The sequence below is a fragment of the Pterocles gutturalis genome, unplaced genomic scaffold (genome assembly GCF_000699245.1).
Source record: "Pterocles gutturalis isolate BGI_N339 unplaced genomic scaffold, ASM69924v1 scaffold14909, whole genome shotgun sequence".
Classification (NCBI taxonomy): Eukaryota; Metazoa; Chordata; class Aves; order Pterocliformes; family Pteroclidae; genus Pterocles; species Pterocles gutturalis.
In genome coordinates, this window is record NW_010136019.1 from 37,111 (window position 1) to 60,455 (window position 23,345).

At 37.5% G+C, this 23,345-nt stretch overlaps 1 protein-coding gene across 2 annotated transcripts; it reads left to right on the forward strand.

Moving 5' to 3' along the window:
- The first annotated feature begins 1,321 nt into the window (after window positions 1–1,321).
- Window positions 1,322–23,135, forward strand: OLFM3 (olfactomedin 3). 2 transcript variants are annotated; one of them, XM_010082148.1, is made up of 6 exons: window positions 1,322–1,491; window positions 6,144–6,279; window positions 8,776–8,931; window positions 12,799–13,018; window positions 19,937–20,043; window positions 21,790–23,135. In XM_010082148.1, exons 1-6 carry the CDS (start codon window positions 1,322–1,324, stop codon window positions 22,465–22,467), a joined length of 1,467 nt encoding a protein of 488 aa, XP_010080450.1. In that variant the 3' UTR covers window positions 22,468–23,135. The 2 variants fall into 2 exon arrangements, with proteins under 2 accessions (XP_010080450.1, XP_010080451.1); XM_010082149.1 differs by having other exon boundaries at window positions 1,322–1,450; window positions 6,133–6,279.
- Window positions 23,136–23,345: the final 210 nt, after the last annotated feature.

Sequence of the window (23,345 nt, forward strand, 5' to 3'; positions counted from 1 at the left end):
TGCAGAGATTTACCAAAATAATTCTGAATGAATGTTGGAAGAGAAAAGTCTAGCCTAAATTTGGTGTGCAAGCTCTGAGAATCTGAAAAACTCTTTGCAGGGTTTTAGTAACTTTAATAAATGCATGATCACACACTCCTATAAAAATACAACCCTTCAATTTCACTATAGGTTTCCTTCATACAAATAATCAAAATTCCTTAAGAAAAATATAGTCTTTTGGATTCAAATTCGGAAACAAAGTCCATAATTGCCTCTGGGAAAAATACAGTAGTCTATCTCTGCAAACTTTTAAGCAAGTTCTCTCTGAAATAATTGCTGTTAGAAAACCTTGCTCAGCATTTCTTCTTTTTAAAATAATTCTAAAAAAGTAAAACTACCCCAACGGCACAATGATTTCTGCACTCTTTTTTCTGTTTTTTTTTCCCCCTACACTTGCTAAATTTATGAAAAAGATAAATTACTACTGAGCCTGGAGATCATTCTGCAGCACTAGAGAACAGGAGATTTAACAGCAGATTAGAGCCAAAAGAAGCCTCAAACTGCTACATGAGCAACTCACAGTTTGTCATCTGTTCCCATCCAAACAGCAATAAAGATACACTGAGTCTGCCAGCCCACCGCAATACCTCTCGGTATGAAAACCTGTAAGCTAACAAGAATACTGAGAAATGCAAATCTTTACTGCTTCAATGTTCTATTATGAACAATAAATATCTTAATAACAAGATCTACAAATTACAAACTCACTGATATTTGTAATTTATGTGTGATCAGCAAACAAAGGAAAATTCAGAAATGTTTCAGGTGTTTTCATGGGCAGGCTAACAGTTCTCCCCCTTCCCCATCCGCTCAGAGAAGTGCAGTATCATATTTAGAAACAGACCCAAGCTTATTTCTGCCGAAGCCATGGTGGGAAGTTGGGAGTTATTTGTGTTTGAGTTTGTGATTGGGCTTTTGCATTTCAGACAGGAATGCATGCCACTCTGCAAGGACTGAACTAATTAAGTGCTAATTGACTCTCTAGCACCTATAAAGAGGTAATTCACCCATGCCATCTCCCACTGGAAACTGCAATGATTATTAGCATAGAAAGGACTGGTGATATAGTGGTCAGCCTAAGATAGTCCTAAGTATTTGTTAGTAAGAGGCCAAAGACAGAGGGCAAATAAGGATATGAGTGTTTTTAATGGATGAATAAATCTGGGTAGCTTGATCTCCTTTCATGCTGTGGATGTTGTGTGCTGCAGTCACGCCTCTCATTGCCAGCCTGCTCTGGGATGATAATCAGTCACTATCAAAACTCATTAGCTCCACAGCAATGAGTCCTCCACTGCTGAAGCTTGGTGCTGTTCTTAGTACCATGGCAATGATCTCTAACTGGATGTCCCAAACTCTCCCATCTCTGGTAGGACTAAATACCACCAGAATAACCACTTCAGATACTCCAGTAAGTAGCTGTGATATGTTGCAAGCCATCTTAATGCTGAAGTAGTATTTAAGTGCCAGCAAAAGCTTTAGTGTGTTGCCTCTTTGTAAATCTCTTTTTAAGCTAATCTTCCTGTCATCACTTAATGCATGCTTCTCTTTGGGCATCATAAAACTGCACATTGGTGAGCATGTTGTGGTCTTACTATGAAAGGAAAGATTTTAAACTAGCATCCTTAAATATTTAAGGAGAAATGCCTTCATCTTGAGCGTGGAATGCTAAAAATAGTACAGCAATGTCATTTCATCTGTCCAGACTTTTCCCCCTGTTTACTGTTCCAGAAAAATGTATTGCATTATTAAGAAAAAAAATATCCGGCAGTAGGTATTTTTTTGTCTGAATAATGTAGTGAACCGTTAATATACAACAGTGTGCAGGGGGTCTGATTCTTTCCTATTTTTCTTTATTAGAGTACACTTATGCAAATAAATAGCTGTTAGAACCAAAATAAAATTAGTACTAGGAGGCTGGGTACCAGAATTTTAGAAAGGCTGATAAGGGAATAATCCAAATGACAGGAATGTCACTTTGTATCATTTATGCTTATATACAGCAGCCTCTGTTAATGAAGACCTACAGAGAAGCTGTGATTAACACTCATGAGAAGCCTGATCATTAAAGTAATACTTTAATTGGACAAGAGGGAACACTATACTGGTATTCATAAAGTAAACTAGAACACCATTTTCCTAAATGTTTAGTAAAACACTTCTCTCTCTATCTTTTTGTGTAACTGCAATCAGATGTTTACATAATAGTATGTTATGTAAAATGTAGATTTAACTATTTGTACAGTAATTCACTACGGTCAGAACTTAAATTTTTAGTTCTCACTAAAAATGATGCATTTACTAATCAAAGTTTAATTAATTGAATATATGCATGCAGGAAAAACATTACTGAAGAAAATCCCTGCATTTAGACTTTAAATATTACTACTTTAAAATTAATTAAATTACATTGTAAGAAAGAATTCTGTTGTGTTTTACAGCAGCAAGAAGATGAGAAGACAAGGAAAAGATCCATTTTATTTTCCCTATATGTAACTAGCACTCATTGAACTACAGTATATATTGCTAGTTGTTTTGTCAATATGATGTTACAAGTAATAAAGCTCCCTATCACTTTAAAATCCAAGTTTGAATTTGCATCTGAGTAACTACACGATGCACACGCATATATATATATATCTGTTTGTGCACACAGACACATATATGTGTTTATATATATTAACATGTTCAGATTCCAAGTAGAGTAAACTGTCATGCTTCTCTTGGCTACAACAGAACACTGCTGATAGAAATGCCTCCTAACATTTCTTTCAGTAATCTTTGCACTCACTGAGTTGGAGTTATACGCATATTTTGCATATCAAGAGAGGTAGCAGGAGTGCCAGTAGAGCTGGGGAAACAGTCATGAAAACCTGATTATCTGAGCTTGCCAAGATTTTTTGCCAAGCAAAAAATAATACTCATTTCAGTCATGTGCAGTTCTTATTGCATAAAACCAAGCATCCCAAATCTGCTACCTTTGCTTAAAATTTAGATGTTGGCTGAGAGAATTTGTGCCCCAGGCATTCAGTAATACTGAGGTCATCACTGACTCGTTTTTAATGGCCATCAAGAGTTATCCACTGGCAACTTGTCCAGTGAACGGTGCAGCACGTGCACTTCTGCAGAAGTTCTCTCCTAGCACATATACACAGCTCATAAATTGTGCATATTGTGCCAGGAAAAAAAGAACAAAACCTCTGAATTTCCTCGCTTCAGCTGGAAGAACTTGAAGTAGGAGGTGGGGCTGGGGAAAGGGCCAGCTCTTTTGAGCTCTGTTCCAGTCCCAGGATTGAAATTGCAAGAGAAATTGAAAAATGCTGTTTATATTTAAGCAACCATATTAAGTATACGCACTGCCATTTGCCCTGCCACTAGTAACAATGGAGGTAACTAAAACAGTTTTATCACACTGCATAAAACTGCAAGTGAATAAATAAATCTTTTGGAGGTAAGTGAAGTGACTCTAGCGCAGCAGCCTGCCAAGGCAATGATTAATACTGGTCTTTGCAGGGACTCTGTTTTCCCCAGATTTTCAAGAGCTAGTATAATTTATTATCGTTGCTGTTCTCCACTTGTTATTTCTTTTCTTGTTTGTTTACTAAGGCCTGTCAGCAGTAAGTCTGCATTTGAAAAGCAGAATCAGTAGCTTCTATAAGGTTTTGATGCCTCCTAGCTCTTTCTTGCATGGCACAGCAGTTTTTGCTTAAGTAGGGATTAAATGTCAAACGAAAAAAACAACAGGAAAAACAAAAAGCAAAGTGCACCTACACACACATGCTTGTTTTTCTCTGTGATCACTCATATTACCAATCCTAATTAATGAAGGAACCCTAATGCCCCAAATACAGGAAACCACAGAATACCGCAAAGCCACCGAATACCTGTAGCCTAAATTGTAGGAGTACTATGTCAGCACTTTTTTATGCACGGGCAGCCAATAACCGTGCACTCATATTGGGCCTGACAGTCTCTCACTGTGAGAAATATTTTCCCAAATAGCAGTTACTTTTCAAATCAAGCCATATGTTCTTAGACACCATAAGAAAATATCTGCTAAATTTATAAAGTTTTTTCTTCTTAGATAAAGCCAAGAGAGACCCTCATCACATCACTAGAATATAAGTACCTTTGATAACATAGCCTGGATTATAAGGGCTTTACTATAGACTGGGCATGATCCTGGTCTCTCATACACTCTCCACTGTAGAAAACTTACTTAAATGCAGTAAAACAAGTTGCTGCCAGTCTAAATGTAGCAGGTATAAGGCTCAAATATAACATTTTTTCATAAAGTCTATTAAGTATTTCTATCCTAAAGGAATTATAATCACAAGCTCTAGCTTCCTGAACTTCAACAAAAATTCAGTTTCCTTGCTCTTGCATGACGACACTGTCTGAGCAGAGGTTCTGCAGAGAATCATAATCATGGAAACTACTCGAGTGAATAGAGCTTACACTTCGCAAGGGTTACCAGCCTTGATAGGCTTCGTTTGTTCGAGATTGCAATTTTAGTAGCTGCCCAAAACCAATTTAAATTGTCCCTGAAGATGTAATTTTCATTTAGTTTTTATTGCTCTCTGTGTCTTAAACTAGATTCCCTTTGCCCTAAAAATTAAGGTGAAGAGAACACCACAGAGGCAGTATAATTTAGCACCGAACTCTGGGTATGCCTTCCTAGCAAACCCTAAGGCAAGTTCAGCTATCCTCTTCTTACAGTCATCTACATTATGACACTTTGTTTCTCCTTGCAAAATGGGAAAAATACAGTTTTGATTTTTCAATTAACTCTACAGTAGAAGAGATCACAGTTATCTTCAATGATTTCTGAAGAAGAGCCATGAAAAGTCTGTGCTCTTCCCTAACCTCAGTCTACAGAGATATTACACCTCTTCTGAGGTGAGGAACTCTGCAACCTGTTCCACACTAAGCTGCCAGTAAAGCATCAATATCAAAGCTTCCCAGTTTAAATACTCACTCACTGTCCTGACACTGAGTACATTTTATAATATAACTAGTAATTGAATTCCAACTGTGTCCAGACCAAGATTACTTCAATGGCATCCATTAGTATCTCTACTATGAAACTCAGGAGTCAACTTTATATTATTAGGAAAGAATAATGCATGATATTAACTTTAAATTACAGTTTAAAAAGAAAGTTACAAAATTACTTCCTGTGTCTATTAGTTTTAATTCCAGCACCTGAATCTTTTCAAACATCTAATTATATCACTTTCTCTCATTCTTTTGCTGTGTATTTCTATACATCCCATTGAATACACAGATGCCTAATCTCACAAGGTATCACACAAACTTTAAACGCAGTGCAGCGTTAGCCTGCTCTGCAAACAAATGTGATTTTTTGCTTTTCTTTCTCAGTCATGTTTGCTGTAAAAGAAGTTAGGAATTTACAGAATTATTCTGTCCCTGTGAAGGACATGCAGCACCTTAAATGCACTGTGCCATCCTTGCCATGGCCCCCCATTCACCTAAACTAAGCAGACACTTCTCAGAACTACCCTGCAGCAAGCCTCTCTTCCCTTTGGTGTATGTGCAGTAGAAGTCAGTGCAGAAGTTTCCTTTGTGCTGCATCTCTAAGGGCAAACCTGCTAACCCTCATCCCAAACTGCTTCTGAGCCAATTCCCAACTCGTGAGTCGTGTACGCTCTGCTCTCTCTTTGGGGTTTTGTGTTTGTTCTTTTCTGTCTTTGTTGTTTCCACTAGTCTAAAGTAAAAGTCATTCAGGCAGAAAGGACATGTTTGTTCTCTGCTGATGAAAAACTATAACATCACTTTGCAAAGAATTAAATCAAATAGTTTGTGCTGAGTAACAAGCCCAAAATGTTGTTATCCACCCTGGAAACAATGTGTGTTGAACACTTGTAGAGAACTATTACAGAGGTGTGAGACATAACAAAACTGTGCAAAACCACCGATCTAATTAGTTAAGAGAAATAATTATTGACTAGGAGGAACCTCGTTGTAAAGATACACAGCAAAAATAAACAAAAATATTCTGAGGTAGTGGGTTTTCAAAGAAAAAAAAAAATCTGTTTGGTTTCCTTTATTTGTATTGCTTTGTTGTTACAGACTCAGATTAGCCCCAAGGAAGGGTGGCAAGTTTATAGTTCAGCCCAGGATCCTGACGGCCGTTGCATTTGTACTGTTGTTGCACCTGAACAAAACCTATGTTCAAGAGATGCCAAAAGCAGGCAACTCAGACAACTGCTAGAGAAGGTAAGTCTTCCCAACAAATTCCTCCTTTTGATCACTAAGCTTCCCACAGAAATCCACTCCTTTCCTCATAAGTTTAATACGTAATGGGGTACTAAAGAGTTAACTAATAAAAATATTTCTTCAGGGTATATCTCCTATGTTCTCCCTTACTGATCATTATTTGTCTATTTTCCTTATATCACACCTTTCCCAACCCAAGTCACTTATCTAGCAAACTGCATCTTCTCTTTTGTTCAGTCTCCCCAAAATTCTTTGGTACACACACAGAGGACTCATTTGTCTATGTAAAAACAGTTACAAATCCCAGCTCAAACTAGCTAGTTGCTGTGGGATTTAAACTACAGCTTCTGCTTCAATCACATGAGACTCTTGAAGGTCATTCCTTGCCTCTTATCAACAAATAATGAGATACAGACATGACAGCATCTGCAAAGCAGACTGTGCAAAAGACAAACAGTTCTAATTCTCTTTCGTTTCTCTTTCCTCAAATAATACTATTTATTCATTCGCTGGTGGTGCAAATTTTCTCCAAACAGCCCAATTCTTATTTCCAGTATTATCCACTATTGCATATATAAGTAAAACCAACGAAGTGTTATTTTGCATCAACAACGGAAGAAATGCTGCAACCATGAAAACACAAACTGTTGTTCTGCATTCCCTGTGTAAGTAACCAAGGTTATAGTTACTGTGTCACAGCTGGTGGTACAGAACCCGAGGCCTGAGAGAGTGTTTGGACAGCGCGAGAAAGCAACATAGAATGTAGACTTAAAAACACATTTTTAGCATACAATTTTCAGTATTTTTCTAGCTATAGAAAAATCACTCTAGTGCTAGTATAGTGCCAGACCTCTGCAGATTTTTCCCTCCCTAAACCTGCATGAACTTCAGCAGGGATGTAGTTTCAGGTTGTGACAGAGCCCATAGCATGAGGTGCAGGGAGAGGACACTGATGGACCAGCACACTGAGGAGGAGCCACCTCCCCTCATGCTGTCTGTTTGCTTAACAGAGGAAGACTTCAGTCCCCAGAGTCTTTGCTCTAGCATACTTCCCAAACACTAAAATATTAATGTAAAAAAAAAAAATCTTTTTTTTTTTTGGGGTAGAGGCTGGGGGGGTAAGATCTCAACACAGTTTTTGAACTGCCACAGAAAAGAACCTAAATAATCCATCTCTAAAAGCTCTTTTTTTATGATTAGGACTGTGGTGATTATGGGTATGTAATGTCATATTATTACTAAGTCCATGCACAGTTATTTAATTAGATCCTCTGTGTGAACGCATCTTCTGCCAAATGGAAACAGTCAAAGTTCTTCCAAGACCTGAAGGACTTCATTTGCCTGCTTTCAACAATTAGAAAGCAAAGAAAAAAGAAACATTATTATTTTCTTTAAAAATACTTACTAAGGACTGCTAATGGCAACTTTGCAATAATTAATGTATACTATTTTTAAGAGTATTTCCTGAATCCACACATTCTGTAGGTCACAACACATTAGTTTCAAACATAAATATCAGTTAAAACATTGCATACTTTTGCAAACAACAGGAATACTGGTGGGTTTGTCTTTTATTAGGAAGGTAGACTGGTTTTTTTCTGGAGCCAAAACTTCAATATGGTTCCCAATATATTTACAGCAGTCTACTATTTCCATGTTTTGGGAAAACAAAACAATTACTGAAACAGAAGAACTGCACTTCCAAGATATGTCATTTTTATGACTGGCAAAAGCATTGTTGTTATAACAGATACTTTTAAATATATATATATAATTTACTCTAGATAACAGTTATTCTTGCCTCATTGTGGTAAACATGCTTGATACAGGTACAAAGTCACTTGCCCTACAGAAGTTACCTGAACAATCAGTACTTCTCATCTGTAAAAAAATGTGATTTTCTACCAGTAAGACTACTGGATAAATTTCTCATTTTATATCTACTTACAAAATCATGAGCAAACACCTGTTTGATGATGGGTACACCCCAGCTTACCTTTGGATAGTCTCATTAATTCCTTATACTGAATTATTATATAAATGCCTACTAGCAATAAAAAGCATGCTCTTCGTACTAACCAAAATCTCCAAATCTCAGTCCTGTCCCTCCCAAAGTGTCTGGGAAGAAACGTGCTATATAGCACATCCTGAGGAACAATCACCGTCTCCTGCAGGCGTCAAAGTAGACTCCACTGCCTAACAGCCTTTTTTGAGCTCATTGATAATGGTGCTGAAAGGATCTCTCTCTCTTTACCTCAAAGAAGCCAGTCCAAATCACTTATGGCTTCTAGGTCTTGCTCCTGATAGTCATCTGTTAACCCAGTCTCCCAATTTTTGTACTGTCATGCAATTATGAAGCTTAAAACTATTCTGTGGTATAAATGACTCACAACTAAAGCATTGACATAAGCATTTTATTGCTGACATTTAACTACCTAACCAGGAAAAAAAGTAAAGCAACAAAAAGTGCATTTAGAGAGTGTTCTTCTTCAACAGGTTCAGAATATGTCCCAATCTATTGAAGTTTTAAATCTACGGACTCAGAGGGATTTCCAGTATGTTTTAAAAATGGAAACACAAATGAAAGGGCTGAAGGCCAAGTTTCGGCAAATTGAAGATGACCGGAAGACATTAATGACAAAGCATTTTCAAGTAGGTTTTATTTTAACAATAATTTTGAAAGCCTTCTGGAAGCAATGTACTGAGCAGCAATGCATGGACCGCTAAGATTTCAGCCTGAAATGCTCATACAAGAGCAACATTAAAAAAGAAAAGTATAATAAATCTTTCTTTATGATGATAATCTTTTACTCTGTTCAGTTTAATTGTAATAGGGAGTAACTATTAATTATTAAGCCATTAGAGGAATGTCACTATAAACAGACTCTCGTTTCTTCTGTATCAATGTGCATGTCATACTGATAAATTTATATTCATTCAACCTCCAGTGATAAATGGGGAGATCCAATGGAATTAATAGCAAACAGCTAGAGACTTCTGCACTTTTACTGTTGCCTGACATTTACTGCAGTTGAAAGGAAGCCTACAATAAATCAAGTTATAGTAATTTTTATCCAGTACAATTAAGATCTAATTTCATGTCTGAAGGTTTGCCATTCTGAATTTGGGATGGGGAGGAGGGCAATCATTCCCAGTCACACTTCTGTGATTAATAAAACACTTCCAAGGAATTTTAATGACAACAAAAACCACAAGACAATCTTTTTGTGAGGAAGGAGGGTTGCAGAGATTACAAGATAGCATTGTATATTCTGAAAAAGCTATCTGAAGTACTCTTAAGGAAAAAATGTTACAACAGCATATTTAAATTATTTAAATATCAAATCTGATAAATTGATTTTTCAAGACTGCAAGACAGCAAAATAGGATCTAGAAAATACATTCTGAAGATTACATTATGTTAACCAAATATATAAAGTGTTTATGAAAGTTCATATAAAATGGCCTTAATTTTCTAATTGGTGCTAAAGTTACATACCTAAACAGTTATATAGCTAAGGGATCTCATTTAATTTTCAGAGACACTGAATATCCATTGGGTCTTAATAATATCAGGAACTAATACACTAATGATCTGACTATCAAACTCTATTTTTTAATGTCATCATTCTTCGTTTGTACTAGAGTTTGAGCACATACTTCCAGTTATTTTCAGGTAGTAAGAAACATCTCCACCTTTTTTCTCTTCATCACGCATTGCTACAATAACACATTTGTGTAATGCCATTATATAGTCTGTATTCTTATTATAGTTTTTCTTGGGAACAAAATATCAAAATTTGAATGTCTGATAGACAAGGTCAAAGTTAGCAGATTTCTGCAGTACTCTAACATTTTAAGTATTCAATATCTGTATTGACCAGCCATTTAACTTCAGTTTGACAGTCTGCCAGAGTATGAAACAGATTTCCAGCCAATCAAGTTATAATTTTAAAGGTCAATATAATACAATACACTGGTGGCTTTCTGAAATTTGATCTACTAAAATTGCAGTGCTTTATCTTTCCTGAGACACAGAAACTCACTCTGGATATAGCATAACTCCTCATATCAGCAGGCATGAAGTGCCAGAATATGTTTACCACCTATCCGTGTTGCAGTACAAATTAGTGCTTGTACCAGTCCTCATAGCAACAAGCTAGGAGTGTCAGAAGAAACCAATAAAATATTTTCTTTATCATGAAAACATCAAAACCATCTTTATATCATTTACTGAAGTGAGATATTCTAATGCTGTGGTTCCGTGATGAGAACCAAAGAGTACAAATTTGACCCAGATCACATGTGAGGTCATACTTCAGGCAAGTCAGCATTTATGCCAGGCTGGAGATACCCGATTGCCACAAAAAGTTACAGCAGCTTCCTCAGATGATACCTCAATCTGGCATAAATCCTATCAGTAATAAGTTACCTTCACTAATTCTCTTAATTCTCTTTTATCTTCCTGAGTTTTTACAAGCTTTGCATTTTTTTCCCACCATGGTTTATTCATAATTTTTGGCAGTTCACCACCCCACAGAACCAAAGCCTAAGTTCATAATTTCAAAATGAAATAACAAAAATTGTGGCTTCTGGAGCTCTGCTTTCTATGTCACAAAGCGTACTCTCCTTGTCATCAAGGAAAAAATAACTATTCATTTTAACAGGCATAAAGCAGGCTCAAGTTAAGTTTTTAATAAAAACAGTCAAATAAATAGAGTTTAAATTGTAGACAAAAAGACTCTCTTCTTTCTGTCCATTTCAATAATTCTGTTACTATAATGTAATTGGAAGACCCCTGGAGAACAGAACCAAATGAACTCCTAATACTCTCAAATCCATTTATAATGACATATCTGCTTATAATTTAAAATGCAATTTTCTAGCTATTAAGATTAACTGTATGAAAAATATACTTCCTAACAATACATATAAGCCTTTATTTTGAGTAAGTAATAATTCCAGTATGAAAGCAATTATTAAAACAATATGGATGTATTAGCTAGGTGATGAAGAGATCCTGTAGAACTCCCAAGCTGTCCTTGAATGTGCTTGAGAGGCAAAAAGTCAGAGGTAGATCTTCAAGCAGCTCAAATGCTGCCCCGGCCTATCACTTCTTTCACATTTCCTTAACAAAAATGCATTTGGCATCATCATGTTCTTTATTTTGGAAATGTCCTGTTCTGTTTACTGCATCCTTTAATACAAGCGATGTAACAGACTGTACCTGTGTGTCTTTGCACACCTCATTGACTACGCTAACCTCTAACAACATTTCCTTCTGTACCTCTTTCTTGTGCTTGGGCTTCCATTTAGTTCACTTCTGCTTTCCCTTTTAACCTGCTGACTACTCCACCCCTTCAATAGCCTCTTGCTGTGTGTCCTCATCTGTTCCCAATCTCTGTTACCACCTAATGCTAACACCTAACAAATCTTTATTTCTATCCTTTGCCTTGTTTTGTCCAGGCTTGCATCTCTTCATGTCTCTCTGGCATTTACTCATGGAAGTCCTGCTGTTTCCTCAAATTATAAAAAGATATGCAAACTTCTATATACAGATGACACATCAGGGACAAACCTGTCTACTTTATAACAAGGCAAAACTTTTTGACTGCAGGGATTCTTTGAGGTTTTCTACAGAATAATAACCAAAAAAAAGCAACGTCAAACAATTAGTTTAAATTTAGTAAAACCCCTATGATTAGTGCATTTAAAAGAAGAATAAAGAAACCAAAGTTGAGCAGCCAATATAGGTTACAAACTGAGACAAATTCTCAAATTACGAGACTCAGCAAAAATCAGAGAAGGGGACAATCCAAGATTCCAAAGTGGAGCCTTATTTTATTTAATCAACATTTAAGAATAGGATTGGCAACCCAAAGAATAACTGCACATGGCAAAAAAACAATCTGTTGTAGTCCAGAAGAGAGATCAACTGAGGAAGTTCAAAGGCACCTAGATGTAGCAAGATGACAAATACAAAGCACTGTTAAGAACCATGGATTTTTTTACTTCAGAAGAAAGAAGTATATATCACTGTGGCTGGAACAGAACTAAACAGTGTTCAACAGCCATTGAAGCAAAAAAATAAATTCAGTATTTCTAAGGAGTGAAATAGAAGTTAACAGCTCACCAACTATGACAGCACTATAAAAACAGGTATGACCTTGAACATCACTGTGTGTTCAGGCCTGATCACCTTCTCTCAAGAAAGACACACTTAGAGGGGGTTATATCCCCTGGATGGAAAGTCAGACTTTCAACAGGTTTGGTTCAGATCACTTGGAGATAATTGTGTACTTTCAGTAGAAAAACTATTCCCTTATATCTGCTGCTTACTACCATTAAGTCTAAGATTTCCAAGACTTTCACAATGCACTAATAGTAAATAGATCTGTAGCTAAAATCAATAGTAATTTTCAAGTCATTTTAATAATCAGGCATAAATATGACTGAAAGGGAACTAGGGGATTGAACTCCTGTAAACCACTCTAATACACGTTTCATTGCCTTTAACAGGAGTTGAAAGAAAAGATGGATGAGCTCCTGCCACTGATCCCAGTTCTGGAACAATACAAAACTGATGCCAAATTAATCACCCAGTTCAAGGAGGAAATTAGGAATCTGTCTACTGTCCTCACTGGGATTCAGGAAGAACTTGGTGCTTATGACTATGAGGAACTACACCAGCGCGTACTCAGTTTAGAAACCAGACTTCGAGACTGCATGAAAAAGCTCAGTAAGTTAAGAATTTCATGGCAAATTTTGTTCCTCGGCTGTGTATTTGTAGCTGTCTCTCTATAGGAAGACAAAGTTATCTTTTTTCTTGTTTGATGAAAGACTGCATTATATTCTGATCTGTGCTACCTTAATAAAAGTCAAGAGTAACTCAACCTAAGGTCAGTCATAAGATTCTAAGTTTGCACCAGTATATCTTATATAATGATCTACCCTACTGTATACAGAAGGAATCAAGAGGGAAAATTATAACAGACAGCAACTTTAAAATCTAAGAGATTTACAGCTGGTTGGAGAGCTACAAATATCCTTTAAAAAAAAAAAAAACTCAGGCAGGCATTGCTACTTGGGTCATCTTTGGGATGTCAGTGTGAAAAAAATTTAGTGCGAAGCAGACTGGAGTCAGTTTTGAGATGTCCACATCATAGCCCTGTCATCTTGCCCTAACACCCAAGAGGCCACTCTGACTGTACCGTCTTTAGACCTCTAATATTAGCATTGGGAGAGGCATGCCATTCTCCAGTTTTCAATACAACATAATTAAGCATTACACCTAATTTAAGGGAACAAAGCGTGATTTTTGTAGGAAGCACAGCAACAATCCATTGGGAGTCCTGCACTAGATTTACATCAGGCAGCCTCCGTCTTTGTTGCTCACATGCTGGCTTTAGTTAGAAAAAGTCAAATGTTGAGCGTCTCTGAAAATCAGCACTAGCTCAGTATCAGCTACCAAAACTAAAAGCTTGAAGTATCAAGTGTCAGCCTTAGCTTCCATTTGCCAAAGAGGGATAATTAGTACCTCCCTGCTGTGGAATCACGGTGCCGCCTCCCCTCTCCCCCACCTACCCCCATGCATTCTGAGGCTCCAGAAGGGATCACTGTTGCCATGTGGATCGCTGCAGCCAACAATCCAGCCCCTCTATGAGAAATAAATGCTTTGTGAGTTAACACTGAACACGAATAAACTAGAAATTCCAAGGCTCGATCCTGTGATTGATATCTCAGTTATTGAGTATTTCAAATGCTACACGTGACATGAGGTGTTATAAACTCAGTAAGCAGTGCCCCTTTATTTTCGTGAGGCAATGGAATGAGAAAAATCTAGGTTAGCCTCTTAAATTATTTATTTTCAATTTCTTTATTTTACACTAGAAATAACACAGTGACGATGGGCTAAAATACATGAAAGATTTCTTCAAACAGAAGTTTCTTATGATCCTGTTTTCCCCTTTAGCCTCTTAAATTATTTATTTTCAATTTCTTTATTTTATACTAGAAATAACACAGTGACGATGGGCTTCAAACAGAAGTTTCTTATGATCCTGTTTTCCCCTCAGTACACACACAGAATAGCACATTACTGCATTGACAGGAGGCAGTCAGGAGAAAATGGCTGTGTCGCAATACTGCAGCAAGCAAGAAAAGTCATATAAATAGAGAGGATTTTCTGATAGTGAGTGTTCCAGTAAGCTTATTAGACACCAAAAGATAACCAACTTATCTTTAATAAGCATCTTGTTTTTCTCTGCTTTTACAGCATATTCTCATAACTGATTAGTGAAGTGACTGCAGTATAAGGTACATTTTGTACATCAGAATGACTAGGTGTATTCACAGGGGTTTTTTCCCTATTTTCCACCCACATTTCCCCTCCTATCTGTCCTGAATTCCTGCAACATATTATATTTCCCTTGATGCACTAATGTAGAAAAACCCTATTAAAACTATGTACATTAACAACAGAGGGAAATTTTTTTTTATGAAATAGATTATTAAGCACATCTATTATTAAAAGGAATTTGGCCTTCTCAGGCTCTAATACAGATTTTTTCATCCTTATTGGCAGTATTCCCTGGTCTTAAATGCTTAAATGACTTTAATGCTCACCTACTAATGGACTGACTGTATTTCTGGCCTGCCCCTGTGCGGCTTTTAAAGCGAAAACAGCTTCAGTTAGGCTTACTGTAACTCCTGAAAGCTGGTATTATGTGTTCAGATCAGCGGGCATAAAGGAAAAACACCTTCATGGCTACACCTTCTCCCCAGCCACATTCACCACGCTGGAGATGATCCAGCTGTGACCATCCATGAAAATCTGAGGGCCAGAAGCCTATGGCAGCAGAAGGTGGACTGGCCCCAATGTGCCACAGGATCTGGCTTGAATCTTCACAGATTTTGTTACATTTCACAATATAATTATCTAACCAAGCATGTGCAATAGCCATTTTCCATTCTTCTCCCTAGCAGGTGTTTTTCAGCGATATAATGCATTATTTATATTGCCCTGGCCACTTAAAAGGGATCTTCCATCTGCACTGGCAACACTTTCAACAATCATTAACATACAGTAAGCAGCTGTCTTACTTTCACTGAGGTTTAATGATTACCACCAGCAGTTGTGATGGCTGAAACTTGTTCCTTCTCTTTGGAATAAGAGAAAATTCAGGCTGAAGCTGCTGAGAAATTTGTTCACAAAACCTTAAAAGGGTGCAGGCACTTAAACACATAGGAATAAAGTGCATATGACTGCACACACCACAAATCCACAAACACTTATGCACGTATGGGTTCTTTGCTGGAGTCATGTAAGGCATGTGCATTTATAAGAGAATGCAGGTTGCACAGTATGCTTGGGGTGTTCCTATTCTTCTCCCAATGTGGTTATGAAGCTGGAAAAAAATTATATGGGTAGCATTCATAGAAGTCAATACTCTGCCAAATGTTGCTTATGAAAGATGAGAAAATAATTATAGTAGATACACATTGAATTAATTTGTAGCTACATCTGATTATAATGTAGCATCTAAACAATATTTTACAGGAACATTTTTGGTTAGAAATTCAGAAGTAGAATATTCTATGTATCCAAAGAAATGCTGTTATATCAGTAGGAGAAGAGGTATTGGTGCAGGCATGAGATTACTTTATTGATTGCAGTGGTACTTGTACTTCCAAAGCATCCTTCCCTTTGGGATTTGAAGAACTTTACAAATATTATTTAGTACAAAACTGTGCAATAGAGATACATATTATTATCCCCATTTTGTAGATGAAGGAACAAGCAGCCCAGGAGGATAAATTACTTTCCCAAAGATTACACTGCAAGTCATTGCACACATGCAGAAGAATCCAGAGGCTTCCTCTCAGCAAGCTCTAATAACTAGACTATAGTGCTTTGTATTATACAGGACAGACATGTACTTCTTAAGTAAGAAATAATTCCTCATTCCCTCACATTATAATGTTATGACAAATTTGACCATGAGCAGAAAAGTGCGAGCAGTAAAACACTTGAAAGTCATTTGTGCAACCAATGAGAAAAATACCCACTTTATTTTCCCCTGTTTATCACCTACAATAAATAGAATAATGATGTTTATGAACACTTGAAGAGAATATTTTTATTTCCCTTGCAAGTCCTTCTATAAATCATACACTCACTTGGTATATATAGCAGCTACCAGTATCCATTTGCATCACTGAGACTGGGAATATCAACCACCTATTCCCAGCTAGCATCAAAACCGCTCCTGTCAAATGTCTTTCACAAACTTCTCCTCGTATTTGCTCACTTTGGAGCAGGTTTCCAGATCTGTTCTGCCCCACAGAATTTCCAGCAGTAGTACATCTACTCTTTAACGGTCACTTCGTGCTCAACTTTTGTAACAAAAGTTACATGGGCAGCCTTAAACAGATTAAAACAGCATGAGCTGATTTATCAAGTTGACCAGTCAGCCTAGACTTGCTCTGAGGCCTTTTCCTGTTCTTTCAAGCAGGTCCTTCTAAACTGAGAGGACTTACTGACAAAGGGTTCTAGTCCGCACGTGTCTGGCAGCAATGGCTTGAGTTCTGACTACTCAAAAGAAAAGAGAGATGACACCCACGTACTTGGCCCTGAACATTTTTCAAATTATCAGAAGAATGAGATTCTGAAACAATCTTCAGTTGGAGTAAGGGTGAGGGTAGGCAAGTGCAAACAATATTTCCCCATTTTTAAAATCATATTAATAATTTTATAAAAAGGCTGTCTGCAATAGCAGGGTACTAGACTTACATGACTAGAATTATCACTACAGTGGGAATGGCTTACCATATGTGGAAAAAATACTTGTAGTATTACTCCTTATTTTTAAATACCAGTTCCATCAAGTTATATCACAAATAGGCAGATTTATGGGTTTCTGTTTAATGAGCAAGGAAAAGATGGGACATACTACAGGGCAGAATAAAAAAAAAAAATCCCTGTGCCTGTTACAAGATGCTCAGTCTTGTTATGCTGAGACGAGCAGCTTTGTCACTTTTTCAGTCAGCTGTCCCTCAGCTATAAAGCAACTCTCCTAACAGTCTTCCTTTCTTGATCACTACATGCTATCTGGGAGGAAAACTTTAATCACACAAATATACCTTGACTCAAACTGCCAGTCATATAGTGGCTGAAGTACAACATCATCTCTTTTTTCACACTGAACAGTATCTCAACATTTTGAAAGATCATTCTCTGAAAGCATCTGACTCCCATCACAGAGAAAAGCAGCTCAGTTCACATAGTTTAAACCAAATCAAGACTGAAGAGGTTTATTAATTATTAACAACAGGTAATTAACTGGCAATCAGTGAACTATACAGTCAGGATCAATACAAGTAATACAACAGACAAATCACAGTACTACACACTTAAGAAGGATTAATAAATCTACAAATTTCTGAACACCCTTCTCTAGCTAGAATCACATGGCACCCCATGCACACAAACAACCATTGAATTATGGCACGGGCTACAAGCACACCCGCTCCTTTTACACCTCTCCTGCTGGAGATGCGGGGCCTCGAGCTTGATGCATGCCCGTGCTGCTCCCCACAGTCTGCTAGCACACACACTGGTGAGAAAGCCAGCGAGCTCACACACACCTGCACTGCCTCTGCACTCGCCGAGTGCTGGCTGCTGCTGGTGGGGTGGCTGCTCTGCCTGGCCTCGGCAAAAGTCCTTGTGCCAGCAGTTTTGTGAATTCAAGTCACACCGTGCACTCTCCCATGCCTACCCCAGCACATGACATTACCCAGAACATGTGTAAAAGGTGGGCTCCTGAGCACCCCTACATCTCTGCCATATGCTTTGGTTTTGTCCATTCAGAAGCAAAATTTCACAGCTCATTTCTGATTCCATATTTAGCTTCTTGGATATTTTTTTGAATAAAAGAAACAGTGATTTGGAATTCTTTATGTTTTCCTACTAATTTCAATACTGTGTTTTAAAGGCACCAATTAGCGTACCCTTTAACTCATACATTCACTGCATTTTAGTTATTTTAAAAACTATAGTTTTGGGGATAATTAATTTTTTCCTGATTCCTTTCTACTCATTATTAGTTTTCTGACAATTTTATTCCAAATTCCACATTAAACCTCTCTGAAGGTTTGAGTTTACCTCATGCCCATTTCTGAGACTATTTACTAATATACCACCTAAAAATAAAAGCCTTCACCTTGACAGGATATAGTCCTCTACTTTCCAAGCTGATAGAAGTTCATTGCTGTAGAAAAATAGCACTCAGCACACAATACTAGCAGACTATCTGCAAAAGATTCCAGAACAAAAAAAAAATATGTACACTGATAACCAAATGTAGAAAACCTATAAAATTATTTTAAATGGGAAATTCCAGAATATCTTCTATAGATTAAAATATATAAATAATAAGGCCTTAGAACTGGCCTAGAAAATAGACACAGCCTACCCTGCTCATTGAGGTCTCAGCAGGTACTCGGTTATCTTTATTTCCATTAAACCCCACTTCCCTGGCCATGAACAAAATCCCCGCAAGCAGCTCCTGAGTTTTCACTGTGGTATTAACCCACTTCTAATTGACTGACACAGGCTTGCACAACACGTTCCTTGCCAGTCACATAAAGCAGAAAATCCAGGCTTGATATGACCTTCTCTTTTGAACTGAATAAACTCACTCTCAAGACCAGATACATTTGTTTTCCACATTTCCTAGACAGATAGGATTACACAGTATAGCACAACCATGCATCACAGAGAAGCACTTATTTTTATATTAAAAAAATAAATGAAATGTGTCACTTATTTTTACATTCTTATGGAACATCTTTTCTTCAAAAACATGCTATTTCACCTAATCACCTACACACCACTGTGTGATATTAAGCCTCTCAGTAAACATACAAATTACACCTGGGGCTTGTTGCTAATAGGTATGTTATAAACGTCCCCTAAAATAAAGATTTTTGGATTGTTAGGAAGGTGAGCATCAAAGATCATATCGACTCTCATTATTTCCTCCCAGACAGTCTGAGACAGCCTAATGGATTAGAAGCCAACCAATACAGCCAAGGTTGATGAATAATTCTCAAATTTTCTTTCTTAACTTCAGACAGGCCCCCAGTACTGGAGCAGCTACGTGTGTGTAACCACAGGGCAGTCAGACACAGGCGTTTGTGTACAGCTATATGTTTTGTGTACAAGCTCATTTTTTCCTGTCTGCCCTTAATCTCCTTGTTACCCTCGCCAATGGAAACCTGAAACATCCATCAGTCCTAGCCTTGCGCTGAACTTTCTGAAGGCAAAAGTGAGGGGCGTTTATGTCTTCTTTTCATTTATTTTTAAATGTTATTCACTTCAGCTCAGAAGATATTTTACTAGGTTGTATTTTTCTTTACACCCAGAAAATGTAACTATGCTTAAAAATATACACAATTTATTTGTATATTTTTACATATTTATATTACTGCTCAATATGGAAAAGCTCATACGGTGAAAATGACAATCCATCTTCAACATAAGCCTGAATCCCCTGGAGCCACTATTTAGTTTAGAGCAATTGGTCTTGTGCTCTGACTGATGTCAAGGAGAGTTGTGTAATTATTTGCATTAATGCATTTGTTTTTCTAATTTCAGCATGTGGCAAATTGATGAAAATTACAGGCCCCATTACAGTCAAGATATCCGGAACCCGATTTGGAGCCTGGATGACAGATCCATTAGCATCAGAGAAAAATAACCGAGTATGTTAAGACACTGAATATCTTTGTATCCTTCTGGAGTTTTACTTGCTTTATTTTAATCTTTAAAATGATATTTTTCCCCTAGGAGGTTGCACTCACAAGCGTATTTCTTCTACTTCCATCATTTTCACTATTGAATATCTTCAGAGAAAAAAGCAATAATGTTTGTGCAAAAATATGCAAAGAGAAAAGTTAGCTGAGCGCCTTTGTGCCATTTCCTTCAGGGAATGTTTCAGGGATGACATACAACTATCTGAACCGACTACGCAATTTTTTCTTCCTACCATATTTAACTGAGCTTGGGCCTTTAAGAACCCAAGTAGTATAACACAAATACCAACACTTTTACTCAAGAGCATAACCCATAATGCTGCACAGTCACAATTTGCAGGATTAGGCCCTATGTAAGCTGTATTCGGACCATTTTCTGCCTCAGATCCAAGTTACATTATTGCTCGGATCTGCAGTGGGATCTCAACTTGGCCACAGCTTCGAGGAGTGCTCCCTCCATTGAAGGGTTTTTGAAGTCAAAACATGAGATTTCATTTGTATGAGGCCCACAAGGTTAATTTTTGGAATACAGAAAGAAAAAAAAAAAAAAAAAAAAGCACAAAGGCAACAAGAAAAGGCAACATACAAATGGCAATAATTAAAGATCTGCATGCAGTTCTCCTCTGCCTGCTGTGTCCATGCAGGTTTACTACCGACCCCAGGAATCTCAACTACCTTTAGGAGAGCAGCAAACTCTGCTCAGCCCTGTCTTGTCCTGGGGAAGTTTTTCTGCCACCTCAGAGCACGAGTGGCTGCTCCACAACTGTCCCCACGGGCCCTCACCTCCACCAGCACCTGCTCCCCACTGTGGCCCCCTCCCTGCACACCCTGCAGCCCTGCAAACCCCTCCCCCAGACAGACTTCACACTCCCCCCAATGCCACCCCAAAGCAAGGCAAACACTACCCGTGTGCACGCAAATTGGAACAAACCATATCCCTCACAGCATCTCAACTAACAGGAAGATAGGGAGCTAACATTCCATTTATAGAAATATTTTGTTAATGCCAGTTGTGAAATCAGCACACAAAAAAAATCTCCAAAAATTATTCTCTTCTGTTGTTATTCAGGAGTTGACAAACTAAAACGAGAAAAGGCAAAATGCATGAAGGAAAAAATGGGGGAACTGAAGTTGGCATACAGAATATATTTTATTAAAGTATTAAGTTTGCTTTCTTCTGTTTTAAGGGGAAAAAATTGCTTCCTAAACTTTACTGGTTTCATTGCTATCGTATTTGGTTTCTTTACTAAGCATACACTATTTTTCACTGATGAGAGGTTCAGCTGAAGAAAATTCAACCAAATTTATTCCTAAGCATAAATCCGAGCTTAGGTCACATGCCATTTGCCATCTCTCTTTGATTATTAGTCTCTGGGAACATCTTTAAGCAAGCCCCATATAGCAGAGACCCAAACACTGAATAATCCACAAATAAGTTTCTCTGAAAATGCAGACACTGTAGTTAGTAACAGTCTTCCTGAGAGTTCCCCGTATAGGTAAGTTTTGATTCAGAAATTCAAGAGTTTCTCATGCTTTTGTAACAGGAACGTGGACAATATTGTACTTTGATGGCATGCTGCACACCTAAACTCTTTTTTCCTTCTTTTTTGGCAATGTATCCATCACGCCATATCATGATCATGTACCACAGGTTGTGTTCCAGGTGTTTACTCCCAATCTTTGTTCTCTTTCCAGGTCTGGTACATGGATAGTTACACTAACAATAAAATTGTCCGTGAATATAAATCAATTGCAGACTTTGTCAGTGGGGCTGAATCAAGGACATACAACCTTCCATTCAAATGGGCAGGAACCAACCATGTTGTCTACAATGGCTCCCTCTATTTCAACAAGTATCAGAGCAACATCATCATCAAATACAGCTTTGACACTGGGCGGGTGCTTGCACAGCGTAGCCTTGAGTATGCTGGCTTTCACAATGTCTACCCTTACACCTGGGGTGGCTTTTCTGATATTGACCTGATGGCAGATGAAATTGGGCTATGGGCTGTGTATGCCACCAACCAGAATGCAGGCAACATTGTCATCAGCCAGCTAAACCAGGATACACTGGAGGTGCTGAAGAGCTGGAACACAGGCTACCCAAAGAGAAGTGCTGGAGAATCCTTCATGATCTGTGGCACCTTGTATGTTACTAACTCCCACTTAACAGGAGCCAAGGTCTACTACTCTTATTCCACAAAAACCTCCACTTATGAGTATACAGACATTCCTTTCCATAATCAGTACTTTCATATATCCATGCTTGACTACAATGCAAGAGATAGAGCTCTCTATGCCTGGAATAACGGACATCAAGTCCTGTTTAACGTCACCCTTTTCCATGTCATTAAAACTGAAGATGACACATAATTTTCTTTCCCTTTCACTCAGCTGCCTCCCTCAAAGCAGTGTCATTTGTGATAAACTCTAAAAGCATCCATCTCTCTCAGTTCCTTTTAATTTACATTTCGTTTTTCATTAAGGAAAAGCAACATTTTCTACCATATAATGCATTCAAATATGGCTGAGCCTGTCAAAAATAACCTGTTGGATAAAAACATCTTAACTCATGATACTATAAAGGTCTGTCAAGACCTTGTCTTGAAAAGCACTAAAGAGGATTTAAATGGCTAAAGACAGTTTTAAAATATTATGATCTGCCTTATTTTAGAGTCAGAGACTAATGGTGGCTTAAATGCATGAATGTCTTTTTTTACCTCGTTTTTGTTTTTAATCTATTGCTCAACTTCAGGAAAAATTTTGGTAGTGTCAGACACATATTGCACATTGTATTTTTTTATTTATTCCAAAAGAAAGATTTAGGAATTTAATTTACTTGGACATGGAGTATGATTCATTTTGCCATCACCCAATTTCAGATGTGGTGCTGTACAGTACGTTTTTAAATCTCTTGCAAACATTTTATCAACAGTATGTATTTCTATCATTGTAACCACCATTGTGCAATTGTATCTCTTCACTTATGTGAAAGTAAACTAAGTACTATTTTTTATAAAATATATTGAAGCTTAATTGCAGTTCTGGCTATGGGTCAATTGAAAGCAGTACAAATCTTAGAAAAGGTTGTTATTTCTGAAAAAGACCAATAGTTTCTCAGGTGCATGATCCCTATTCTCAGCTGTGCTTGACAGACCCCTTCTTACTCACCATCGGTGCTTCCTGGCAAATTTGCAACTTTGAACCTCGTACCTGTCCTAGCTTTACAGTTGTTTGCCCTGCCCAATTTT

Coding starts and splice junctions, on each gene's coding strand:
- OLFM3 (XM_010082148.1), top strand. CDS start 1,322: ATGAGTCCTCCACTGCTGAAGCTTGGTGCTGTTCTTAGTACCATGGCA. Junction 1,492..6,143: donor CAAGCCATCTTAATGCTGAA/GTAGTATTTAAG, acceptor GACTCAGATTAG/CCCCAAGGAAGGGTGGCAAG. Junction 8,932..12,798: donor TAATGACAAAGCATTTTCAA/GTAGGTTTTATT, acceptor TGCCTTTAACAG/GAGTTGAAAGAAAAGATGGA.